The 13074-nt window shown below is 40.9% G+C and overlaps 1 protein-coding gene across 5 annotated transcripts in view; it reads left to right on the plus strand.

Annotated features, from left to right (window-relative positions):
- Positions 1–464: 464 nt before the first annotated feature.
- plppr2b (phospholipid phosphatase related 2b) overlaps positions 465–13074 on the plus strand; it is a 68060-nt gene continuing 55450 nt past the window's right edge. The window contains exons 1-3 of one of the 5 annotated variants that reach the window (XM_026170634.2): positions 1598–2207; positions 5395–5511; positions 8039–8149. In XM_026170634.2, coding sequence (XP_026026419.1) covers positions 8039–8149 — 111 coding nt within the window. In that variant the 5' untranslated portion in view covers positions 1598–2207; positions 5395–5511. Of the gene's footprint in view, positions 872–1597; positions 2208–5394; positions 5512–7673; positions 7906–8038; positions 8150–13074 lie in introns of those variants that run through there. The other 4 variants (XM_080302837.1, XM_026170628.2, XM_026170635.2 and 1 more) reach the window with 4 other exon arrangements.

The raw sequence follows: 13074 nt of genomic DNA on the forward strand, positions 1-13074 counted from the left end.
TTCCTGTTAACGACGGAGATGTATTCAAAAAACTGTGTTAGCAATAGGGATGCCAAACACCTTTACTTATTCTTTTATTCTCTTTAGATTTCATTCATCATAATGCTATAGTCTCAAGATGCAATTTGCTATTATTGCCTCGCTTTTATATATTTAAGAGGGATGCAGATATCGTAAACAAGGTTGGTTTCAGCTTGTCATCTAAGGGTGTGGTTTTGGAAGTAGTGGGTGGAAATTTAAAAGGAAGAGGTTTGAAAAATGGATTGGTAATTTCAGATCAAAAGCTCTCTCAATCTCTCTGAGATTATGTTTTTGTTGTTGTTGTTGTTGTTGTTGTTGTGTGTGTGTGTGTGTGTGTGTGTGTGTGTGTGTGTGTGTGTGTGTGTGTGTGTGTGTGTGTCCCTGACAAGGACTAAAAACACTTAAATATATCTATCACTGTTTTGTTTTGTTTCTTATCCAAGTTAGAGTGGGTTGGAGCCCCAGAGGAAGCCCACATAGCCACAACAAAATCAGCAAATTCTGTCAACAACAAAACGAAACTTAGAACACAAATTTTGTTACAGTGCATTTAGAAAAGGTTATGATTTTAGGTGTTTTTTTTGTTGTTTGGTTTTGTATGTGCATGTGTGTGTTTGTGCTAGTATGTATGATTGAAATATGAATTATCGGAGTTCCTTCTGTTTCAGAACTCTGTGTGTCTGTGAATGCAACAACAAATTTTTTTCTTGTCTTTGTCATTTTTTTCTTTGCAGTCAATGTGAAGCCGCAGCTGTATGATGTGCCAGTAGTCCGAATGCATCTTCAGTGGACGCCACGTCCTCTGTCAGTGTGAATAGCCAGCCAAGACAAGACACTACAGCATAAAGAAGTAAAGTATAAGCTCACAATATAATCTGTGCAGGCTACGTCCACCCATTGATGAATGTAATTGCGATGCCTATATGAGACAAAGAAGTACAGACCTGTGCAACAGCGTTGCCTGGTTATTTCACAGTGGTCCAACAGTTCAGCCTCTGCAACATGTCTAAATATTTACCAAAGGTTACCAGCACATCAACATGTATATGCATGCGCGGCCACAGAAATGCACAAGGTTTCGTTTTAGCCCTGAGGTAGGCAGAATTTATTAAAAATTATGCAGTGTGCTCTTACGTACATACAATAGCCCAGAAAGCTGCCCGTGAACTTTCACCTGAAGGCCCGTGACCTACATTGAAGCGTGTGGGGGATGCATCCCACTTTTCCGCTTGACGATGCATCATTAACCTACTTCTGACTGTCCAAAGCCAAGTCCCTGCAGCTCACCTGAACCCACCGTTGAATTTAGATACAAAAGCACACACACACGCACACATACGAAATGGCACCATACCATTAGTTTATTTTTTTTCTCCATTGCTTTGGCTTTCCACTTTACCATAATTACACAACACACAACGGTACACTCGCTCTCACAGAGTACATGATGTCTTCCTGTGTCAAAGTGGTTTCCTAGGGTACTAAAGTGCACAGCATCTACCATTTTAGCCACTGTGTTGCTTGACACACATACAGTCCCTCCTTCTCTCTTTATCTAATGCTCTCTCTCTCTCTCTCTCTCATACACATTCTGGCTGCTTTCTACTCTCAGTCTCCACTCCTGCCTTCTCATTCTCTTGTTCCCTCTTCCAACTCTGTTTTTTCTTCTTCTCCTCTTTGCTTCTCCTCCTCCTCCTCTTCCTCTTCCACACACGCATACAGATGCACACACACATTTTCTCTCTCGCTTTCTTTCTCTCCCTCTCCTCATATCCACCGGCAACTGAGCAGGCTCCCTCACCAAGCCCGTGGATCCCTTCACTTGACTAATTAGCCTTGAAGTGCTGTTGAAGATCATCATATTTAGCTTAGTGACCTAGCGGCAGAGTGCAGACAGATATAGACTTGGCTGGCTGGAGGCAGAGTGCCTGGCAGCGGGCAAGCTCTCTATCTCTCTCTATTCACACTCACCGCCGAGGGCTTCTCAGTGGCGGAGCGGCGGAAGTGAGGGGCGTTTTTGCTTTGAAAGAGACGAGAAGGGGAAAAGAGAAAGAAGCGGAGCTGAGACCACAACAAAACCTCAGAATGGAAGTCCGCTGCAGGAGCACAACCTCCTAGAGACAGAAACTGTGAGGTGGCAGCCGTTACTTTGCAGCAGCACTGCTTCCAACAAAAAGACATAGAAGGTGAGACTTTTTCAAACCAGTTACTGCTGTGTTTTTTTCTTCTGGCTCTTTTGGGAAACATTTTGTTCGTAAATTTGTGTGAGTGTGGGTGTGTGTGTGCAAGAGAGAGCGAAAAGGAAAAAGTGTGAGTGCAGATGTGCATCAGTGTGACCCACATTGTTGAACCTGAGGAGCAGCACAGCAGGAATTCTCTGTAGGATGTCTCTCTCCCCTCTCTCTCCTTCTCTCTCCTCTTATCTCTCTTCTCCTCTCCTTCTCTCTCTCTCTCTCTCTCTCTCTCTCTCTCACACACACACACACACACACACAGACTCGCACGCAGCTGTGTGACACCACTTGTTGGACTGACATCCAAACTGACATGCTATGAATATTGAAATACTGGTCAGTTGTATGCGTGCACGCATTAGCCCGTGCACACATTTGCATGAATATCAGTGAATGTGTGAATGCACCTGTGCATGTGTGAGATAGTGACTAACTCTTTTTGTGCTGTGCTACCAATGCAAGGCTTAAGGGTGAAAAAAATCATTGTGAGCAACATGGACAGCAACACAAAAGACAATCAGACACAGCTGTCTTATGCCTGATTGCTTCTCACTGCTTTGGAAGATGGGAACATAAAAGAAGACCCAAATACAGTATTTACAGCATGCATTCCCTGTGTGGGAATGTATGCATATACAATACACAGTCTTTTGATCTCCTGCCATAACCTAAACAATCTTGTCTTTCATGCTCTGAAGCAGAACCTTACAGTGGAATAGTGTTTAATTAATGAAGCAGACAGGTGGCCTTGAAATTAAAGAATCAAATACATTTATATGAACCACAGCATGAATACTTGTGTCCGTTTCTTCATTAAGCGTACATGTCTGAAGGAAATTCTTGAATATTATAAGAATTTTTGGTCATTAACAAGCCTCATTCAGGTCTATAAATAGCGGGACATGATGTTTGATAACTGCAGAGGAACCACTGATTCTTTAAGTTTGTGCACAATGTCACCTGAGGGTGATTTTTGCCCAAATTGGGATTTTTAATTTAGAAATCTTCCATGTTTAAAGTGACAAAAATATAATTTTTTCACTCCTTTCACAGCATAAGATGATTATATAAAAAAAATAAGTTCTTTAAATCTTATCTTGTTGCTGCCTCAGAAGTCAGAAAAAGCTTTGATAGCATATATGTATGAGCTTAAATTATCTGCTAGGGGAAAAAAAGCTGTTAAAGATGAGAGAAGATCTAAATGAATTCCGGGTTGTCAGAGTATTACATCATTAATTCTTTCTTTATTAATGCATATATTGTATCTCTACTATGCATACTATGACAGCGTTTAACTGCCGTGCTCCTGTTCGTCATGCAAATGTGCACTTTGAATCGCCGTCACGAATAACAAGATGGTGTATTTTTAGTGTTTGTGTAAACAGGAATGAATCATTTACCTTGTTTTTACTCTTATTTTATTTTTAATCTGGCTTCTATCATTTTAGGATGTGACTGATAGGGGGTCAAGTGCACAACGAATGCATGGACACACTCCAAACTTGTGAAGTGCCTTCCTTCTCCTCTCACCCATAATGACCATTGATTGGGGAAAGGGCTGACAAGGCAGCAGAGACTCTCACTAAGCCATAAAGTCAGCAAGATAATTGTTGTCAGGGAGATCGGGGAGGGGGCTAAGCTCGATATCTGAGAGGAAAACCAATTGGTTTGCGAGTGAGTAAAATTATATTGAAGATTGCTGAAGCCTTTTGCTTTATGATTGATAATATCAGGATTTCACAGTTCTTGAAAAATGCATTTACTGTGTTAATCAGAGGATATATTGGAAAGCCTTTTGAGGCTCTCCTAAACTTAAAAGAGTAGTAGCTGTCATTATTTAGCATGAGCGCAGTCATTTGCATGTCACAAACCCCTGAGCAACTCATAAGCTACTCTTCTTACTCTGACTTTTATCATCATCCCCCCCCCCCCCCCCCCCTTACCACCTCTTCTCAGTTTGGGGACTGGATCTGTTTTTCTTCAGCGTGTACCTGTTATCCCTCAGTCACTATAATTTCCCATTGCTGAGTCTGCTGGCTTTCACCCCACCCGCTTGATTTCTGAAGAGTTTCCGAACGTCTGCATCAGGACTTTGTCTCGCTCTTATCTCTTACTGTCAGGCTTTTGTTTTTGATCATCGCTCCTCTGTTTCCACTCTACTTCTCCTCCTTTCAACCTCATTTCCCCTCCAATTCTTTTGATTGCCTACCCATACTGGTTTGTGTGCGTGTGTGTACCTGTGTGCATTTTTGATGTGCCATGCAGAGTGTCTTTACAGGCATCCCGACAATTTGGTGAGTGAGCTGGTGTGGATGTATACAACTGTGGTTGTGTGTTTGCTTTGGAATAATCTTTTTGTATTCGTACTGATGATAGATAATAAATGGTTTCTCTCTTTGTGCTCCGACATGATTATCTATGAAAATATGAAGCACAGGGGTTATCAGCTGTTTCAATGGGGCCAATTTATTAATGGATGGATGGCACATTGTGAGCATCAGGAAAAAAGTGTCCTCATTATAGTTAATGATCTTAAGTAGTACAACACTTGGTGCCTCTATTGTTCACCGTGAAGATTTAGTCCCAGAAAAGCGTTACCATATCTTTAAAGAAACACATCACCGAGCTGATGAAGTGATAGCGAGTGAAGCTTTCTCTTATGCTAGGAGAAGCGGTGCTCTAACAAGATGAGTTGTGAGAAAACCTTTCCTCAATTATATTTAGGAGTTCTCAGGTCCATTTTTTTCATTATTAAATGAAGAAGAATATACTTTGAAAAAATCCCCCCTAAAAACTCACCATGGGAAATGTCAGGGGGGTTGTGTTTTAGGTCAAATGAAAAATTACTAGTCTGCCAAGGAGATGATTGGTGGTTGTTTGCCAGTTTGTAATCAAGATTATTCAAAACTGCATGAAAATTTTAGAAGAGGCGGGGCTGGGATCGACAACAAAGTGATTTCTGGAGTTGATTAATGATTTATTATCTTTACGAGACAGGGCAGCTTATATATTTGCATGTGATGTATATTTTCTCAAATAAATATCATAATTAAATAAGATAAATTAGAATACACTTTCTTGTATGTCTTCAAGAAAACGTCATACTCTTATCACAGTCCAAATATCCTTCTGCACCCAGGGTCTCAATTCATGCATGGTGCAGAGGCATTTTCAGCCTTGACTGTAAGCAGTGAAGACTCAGACTGCTGCAGAAGAAGATGTGTGTAAAAAACACTTTGATATTGACTTTGTAAAGGTAGGTTCAATCTACTTTATATACCACAGAGTTAATCAACAATTTTATATCTTAATTTCTTAGTTATATATTCTACAAAATAAATACTCACTTTTAGGCAAGTAAGTGTCCACCTATCCATTTTTATCTGTTTATCCAATTCAGGGTTGCATGGGGGCAACAACCTGGGAGCCTATCCCAGGGTGAGACACAGGATCACCAGTCTATCACAAGGCTAACACATAGAGACAGATAACCATTCCCACTCACATTTACATCCATGGCCAAGTTAGAAACACCTGTTAACCTAACCACATGCATGTCTTTAGACCGTGGCAGTAGCCAGAGATAACCCACAGAGACATGGGGCGAACACAGAAACCCCACACAGAAAAGCTCCAGACTGGATTTGACCTTTCTCGCTGTGAGATAACAGTTTAATCATCATACTAGTAAATGAAAGAAATTTAAAAACAACTAAACATCCTATCTCATAGAACTATAAAGCAGCATAAATTGATCATGCAAATACACCACTGTATAAAAGTCTTGTGTCGCTTGTCATTTCTTTATATTTTGCCAGGAAAATGGAAAATGGTGCATTTATTCAAATGTAGAAATATAAATGAAATACAGTAAATGGTACAAAACAGAGTTTCTACAATTCTAATGAGCTTGAAAGTCAATATTTAATATGAAAACAGCCTGAACTGTCTTAAACAAGCTTTCCCTGAGACTATTTAAAGAAATAAGAAGAAAGTTCTTGAGGCTTCTTTAAGGAGATTCAAAGCTCTTCTTTGGATGCTGGCTGCCTTTTGTTCTGCTCTCTGTCAAGGCGATCCCACACTGATTCAATAATGTTGAGGTCCGGGCTCTGGGGAGGCCAGTCTATGACTGATAGTGGTCCAGTGTTTGGTTTTCTATCCAGTATGTGTTCGCTATCATTGATGTGATGAAAGATGATGTCAATCGGGCACTTTTCAGATGGTATTTCATGGTAGATCACAATCTGACAGTACTTAAATTAGGAGTACTTAAAGACAAACACCACTGGCTTAAATGCAGCCCCAAACCTTAACAGTCTCCACCATGTTTTGCAGATGGCTATAGACAGTCACTGCTGTATCGTTCTCCTAACCTCCTCCATACAACAGTGATTTAAAACAAAAATTTGGATCCATCACTTCATAGGATGCCACTGATTTTCAATCCAGTTTGTGTTTATTTGGCATCCCTCATCCATTCTCCTTGTTTCACTTTCTTAAGAATGGCTTCTTGACAGCCATCTCACCACTAAGACCTTTTCTCAAGATATGCCAGGTTTTCAGCTAATAGCTATTTCAAAATCACCTTGTTGGTGCAAAAATACTGTTTATGGCTGTGTTATCCCAGGTATTTTTATAGACTCAATTAAAGAAACAAATTAAAGTGTCAAACAGTAAAATGCACATTTGTTTCTTTGCAAAGTTGTCTGTAGACACAACACAGGTTCACCCTCTGAGTTAGGTGCCTTTTTTAAGCTTGAATGATTCATAGGTGAGTGTATGTAGCTTAGCAAAAAAGGGTCAGTGGCAAAGTTATAAAATGCACGAGAACTATTGTTATTAGAGGCAAAGTAAGGAGAAATGAGAGGTAGCTCAAAAGGTTTGCACAACACTAGATCTGAACTGAACTTCAGCAGCATGCAGTGCTTTTTAAATGTATTTTGCTGTGTTTGAACATTGCTTCATTGTAAAGTTTATTGCAGTCTGATTGTTCAGCATTCTCCGAACAAAAACAGCATAAAAACAATTTTTCTAGCATGCTGACCTCTTTCTCTATGAGTAAGGCCTTGCAGAGGTTTTCTCTAGCATATTTTAAAACAAATATATTTGAAACCATCACAGGATGTAGTGATACACAAAAAACTGCACAAGAATCCGCTATACAGGCTTTTCCACTCACACACAGTCCACTCTATGATTGGCACTATATTAACTACCACTTTTTATCGCCCAGAACTATTTAGTGACTCATATTAGGTACAAAGTTGAAGAAAGTGACCAAACTGAAGTGTCAGTCTCTTTGATGGGTTTCTTTTTTGCAAATACAACATTTCAAATCAATTATTAACCACTGCCAAAGCTTAATATTGACTCTGATTCTGTCCAAAATCTCCTCAATACACGTGAGACAACGTGAGGTCAGTGTGTATACAAATAGTCAGCGTAAGCCAAACATTCAGGCTTCAAACTGCTCTAAACACTCAGTTTCAGATCATTTTCTCTACTCTTGGTTCTGTATGATGACAGTGAGAGGCAATATTGCCACAGTGGTCAGAGCCACAGTCCTGGCTATAAAGCACTGGACCCTCATCTACCTGCTGTTCAAACCTATTTGTTTGCAGGGGGCAGCCAGTCAGTGGAAAGCAGTGAGGTGAGGAGCTAAAGCAGCTTCTTTCAGACAGTGGGTGAAGCGAGTAGACACAAAGGCTCAGTATAAGGATTAGTTCAACACTATAAATCCAGTAGACTGAAGCTTTACAGAGACTTTTTCTTTTCCCCAACAGATGATGGACAGTCGCCTGTCAGCACAGGAGAGGACAATGAGGAACCTTCCTGCAGACAGAGGCTTTCAGAAAACCAGCACCTACATCGTGCCCTGCTTCCTCCTTGTGGAGGTGAGTGTGACTGTTAAGGCACATTTTCTTCAACATTTCAGCGCTTTGGTCCCTGCTGTGCTCATCAGGCTTAACTCACAACAGGACATTTCAGCTTGATTTGGCCCGAACATCATTTGGAAGCTATAACTGAAAGAAATCTACTGCAATCTAAAGGTTTAATGTGTTTTGTGCTGTGGAACAAAATGATGTGCTGTGTAGCAAGCACAGCAGAAATAAAAAAAAAAAAATGCTTTAAATTCAGCTGTGTATTTAGGTCTTGTTGGAAATTTTAGAAACCTCTGTAAGTTGGAGTCACACAGAGCAAACGGATGGAGACATAAAAGCACATTTTACAGCCGTCTGCTGGTGGATGTTCTCTTCGCTTTCTATTCCCTCACTCCTGCATCGCTTTCTGCAATCTCTTCCTGTGTTTCTCATGGTGGATGAAGAGCAAAATGTGTCCCTTGGGGAAAAAATGCATGAATTGGCTGAACCACTTTTCAATTCAGTGACTCTCGAAGGAAGTGATTGATTTTGATTAACTGTCACAAATGGGTAATTACCCCCTCGTCCATGAGTCCGTTTAGTGATAACATTCAGCACAAGGGTGAAGGGATCTGTCACAAAGACCTCTTCCCTCATATGTTCCTGCTCTTCCCACAACTCTTCTTCTTTCCCTGTAATCCCTAAATGACCCGGTGAAGCTCTCATGGATCAAGCTGCATTTCCTAATTAATTGGCCTGATTAAGAACGGAAACCCAATTAGCCTGTGCTACTGTTAACATGCTCCAAGCCTGAGGATCCTCAGAGTTACAGCAGAAATAGCAAAATATGCAAAATTAGCACTTTTTAGCATTAAAATAAGGGTCTTTGCATTTAAATTCAGCCTAGAAATATAATTTCTTACTCTTACATGAGATCAAATGTTAATGTTTAATGTTGATGAAAGCTGTTTAGTCAAGTAGTGCCATAGAGAGCTGACTAGAAATAGAGGTTTTGCAATTGACAATAGTGCCTCCAGTAGGGCCCTATACCCTAAAAATGATATTCCTAAACAAGTAATGTACATTTTTAAATTGAGGAAAGCATTTTTTTGTGTGCGTGTGTGTCACCAACATATCTTTGATCTTTGTGTTCTTGCTTTCATAGTGTCTCCCCTTTTCAGGAAGCTAACACGAAATCGGGACAGTGTTGGGAAAATCAGGCCCAGACATTGTCCACAGGTTCCCTCTCTCATATGCATCACACAGTAGGCGCTTCGCTGTGTCAGATGTGCTCTCACTACTGGAAATACTCAATTTGGATTTGGCAAGGGGTAGCGCCTGGAGCAAAAGCAAAAGCTGTTTAATGTCTGATCCAACTGATGGGTACTTACTTACAGCTTTTTGTGCCTAAACGTAATCAAAGGGCGAGTGAAAATGAAAGTAAACAGCAAATTAAAACAGACACTAAAGTAGGTGAAATAATGACAGTGCCTTTAAATGAACCCTAGTCTCACGGATTATGTTGCCACCATTCTGCTTATCCGCCCCCTCATGCAGTCTTTATTGATCTTTTAAATTATAAGGTGTTTTGCCGGAGAGAAAATTGGTTTCTCTTGAAACATCACTGAGAAAGCAATCTAGTTATATGGGAACGTATTTTTATTTGTATTTTTTTTGGAGACTGCTTGGCTGTTCAGTCAAGCAAAGAGCTGATGATGTATATGGCCATTTTTCTGATTTACCAACTGAGACAAACTTAAACTGACTATCACTGATATTGTGAAAAGCTGGTCTCTTTGTGGTATCCATCCATCCTTTTTCTTCCAGTTAGCCAGCTGCCATCGGTTGAGAGGTGGGGTATACCTTAGACAGGTCGCCAGTCTATTCTGAAATAGACTGGCGACCTGTCTAAGGTAAACTGCAAATCCACAGCACTGATGCTGTGGATTTGCAGTTTTAAAAAAAATTAAGCTGACTCTTTCTTTTCTACACGACCCAACCTCTTCACCTGAAACTCCAAAGGGATTTTCCTCAGCCTTGTGTTTCATCTCTCTATATGTTCAAAAACACAACAACCTCTTGAGATGTGACTATAACTTTTTTTTTATCTGCTCTTTGTGCCTCAGCCAACACACGGAGCCTGCACTGTTTCCACGCACACACCTCAGTTACCTCTCCATCTCTTTATAGCTCAAATATCTCACGATCCCTCCAGGTTTACACGCGGCCTTAAGCTTGCTTTTATTTTTCATTCATTGCGATTTAGCATTCGCTCATTCTCGGGATCCTCTTGAGGACATGTTATAATGATTTTCCACCTTTTTAAAAAAATTGTTCATAGTGCGTTTGTAATATCTCTAGGCTTGAATCTGTCACAGGTGCTCTTCACCTCCTTCTATATTCTCTTTGATGGTCTCCTGAGTACTGCCCAGTCATTCTTTACCTCTCTGCATCACTCCTATTCAGCACTCGGTCCCTTGAGTAATTACCGTACGTTGTTTGTACCATAGATTTCTCCATTATTCCCCTTTGATTGTAAAGCTTCGTCTCCTCCTCCCACTCAAAAGCCAGTCTGCTATCACAAAGTCTCTATTCTCCTCATTTTTCACCAACACTCTGTCCGTGTTTTCCCGTGAGTGTCCATCGTTTCTTGGTATTTCTTTGTGTCGCTCCTCTTGGTTTTGTTCATTTGCTCCTCCTCAGGATAGATTTTGTCCTCGGTAGACCTTGTCCCCAACCTTACCTCATATCAGAATGGAGACAGGAGGGCATTACGTACCAGGGTGTGAGCGCTTCTTCCCATTTTTGCCACCTTATTACCCCATTTCTGAGGACCCCTCTTTTTTTCAGCTTAGAGATGGATTTGGAGATGGAGATTTGGTCTGACTTTAATGACTGTATGTGCACCTGAATGAATCTGCGTGCATTACAGTAGTTTAATAAAGAGCGTTTTAAAATTAAATTCCCCCCTCTGCTGCATTCAGACTAAAGCAGCTTGCTGTAGCATAGCTCCCCCCGGAGGGCACACTCTCCTTTGTTGTTACATTAGCATCTCATTACCCATTTCTTTTCAATCCAAACGCCCAGTCTTATTTCCCTTCCGCACTTGTGATCGTGTTGCCGATTCCCTCTCTCATTTCCCGCACAATCTAACTGTCTATCTATCACTGTCTGCCGCTCTATCTCTTTTATTCCTTCCTTATAATTTTATTTATGGCGATGGCCCTTTTCCTCTTACTCAGTCAGTCTCTGTCAGTTCGTCACTCCTTTTTTTTTTATAAAGGCCTGTCTACCACATCTCACCGCGCTTGTCTGTATTTCTCTTCCCCTGTGATCGTGCTTGTGTCGCCCCCCCTTTAGTGATTGTTTTTTCCCTCTCTCTCTCCCTCTGCTTGATTAAAATGTGAGAACTGGCCCTATCACTTTCCTGTTAAAACAAGAAAGCGTTTACACCATTTTCCTTTAAACTGCATGTGATGAAAACAACATAATGGACAGCAGATTAGTCGTCCTCCTTCGCCGCTCTATCTCTCCGTCCTTGCTGCTCTCTTTTGTTTTTGCTTCATGCTGCTTCTGCAGCTGTGAAGCCACACAAGAGGCTGGTCTGGGGCCTAACAGAGGCACGGCTTCAAAGGATCCTCTTTAAAAAGTCATTTTGATACGACTGGCTCCTGACTTGCTTTAGACACTGGTGGGTGGGAGGAGGGCTGTTCTTTGGTGTGATCTAGGCCAGGCGGGCCTACTGTGAAAATCTGTACTGAAGTCGAGTTACATAGTATCGAAGTAGGAGTGACTATAAATTGACTGTTCTCACTGCAGCCGTCAAATAGTAGTGTTGTATCAGCTGCAACAATAGTAAAATATGATAATTATTACTGTCAACTGTTAATGTGCTGTGGTTATTAATTCATGGCACACAGCTTGTGAAGCGTGCGCGCGGGCTTTCCAGCTTTACTTTTCGGCCAGCTCGGGCTCGCTAAGCTTCCTCCTCTTCGCTCCTTCCTCACGCCTCGTTGGCTGCGTCCTCCTGTGGCATAGCAACTTCTGTAAAATAAACAGACTGCTCAGCATCAGACCACATAATATTTCAGGTCTGCAGCTTATGCTGTCTGATGATACTCTGAGGTGTTAGTTCATGTCAGCTTGCAGCTCTCATAGCTGAGCTTTTCTGTACATACACCAGTACGTGTTTGCTTAGTAATTTTTTAATAGTCAGTAATATTCATAATACAGTAATACTCGTGGCCATTGATCAGTGGGCTTTGATCAGTGGTTGTTGATCAATGGTCATGAGATTTGCATAATTAGGCCTGTCTTTACACTACATTCAGTCATTCACCCATTCACACACACATTCACACACTGGTGATGGCAAGCTACATTGTAGCAACAGCTGCCCTGGGGTGCACTGCTGTAGCCCATCTTCTTCGAGGTTTGACATTCTGTGTTGATTCTCTTCTGGACGCCGAGTTTGTAACAAGTTACCGTTGCGTTCTTGTCAACTCAAAGGAGTCTGCTAATTCTCCTCTGGCATAATCAAAGCATCTGTGCCCAGAGAACTGATTTCTCTTTTTTGGACCATTCTCATTAAACCACCGCCCATTAGGCAACAACAATCTTGCCAAATCCAAAGTCAAATTTAAAGAGGTCAGTGAGGCTATTTATTAAAACTCTGAAGTTTTAATAAATAGGTGCATTTATATGCAACTGTAATAATTTACATCCTCAATCCTAAAACATACTGAGGATATCTTGCAAGTCACAAATTTCCTTGATACTGAAAGTTCAAAACATTCACAGATGTCTTTGCTTTTCCTTTCTAGCGAAACAGTTTTCACTTCTAGCATCCAAAGCAAGACAAAAGTTTTAATATTTAGGCTCTTGGTTGGTTAAGCACTGCTGTTTTTACGCTTCGGTTTGTTTACATGCATTGGGGAGTGTTCGTGCATATGTAAAAA

The sequence above is a fragment of the Astatotilapia calliptera genome, chromosome 6 (genome assembly GCF_964374335.1).
Source record: "Astatotilapia calliptera chromosome 6, fAstCal68.1, whole genome shotgun sequence".
NCBI classification, from domain to species: Eukaryota; Metazoa; Chordata; class Actinopteri; order Cichliformes; family Cichlidae; genus Astatotilapia; species Astatotilapia calliptera.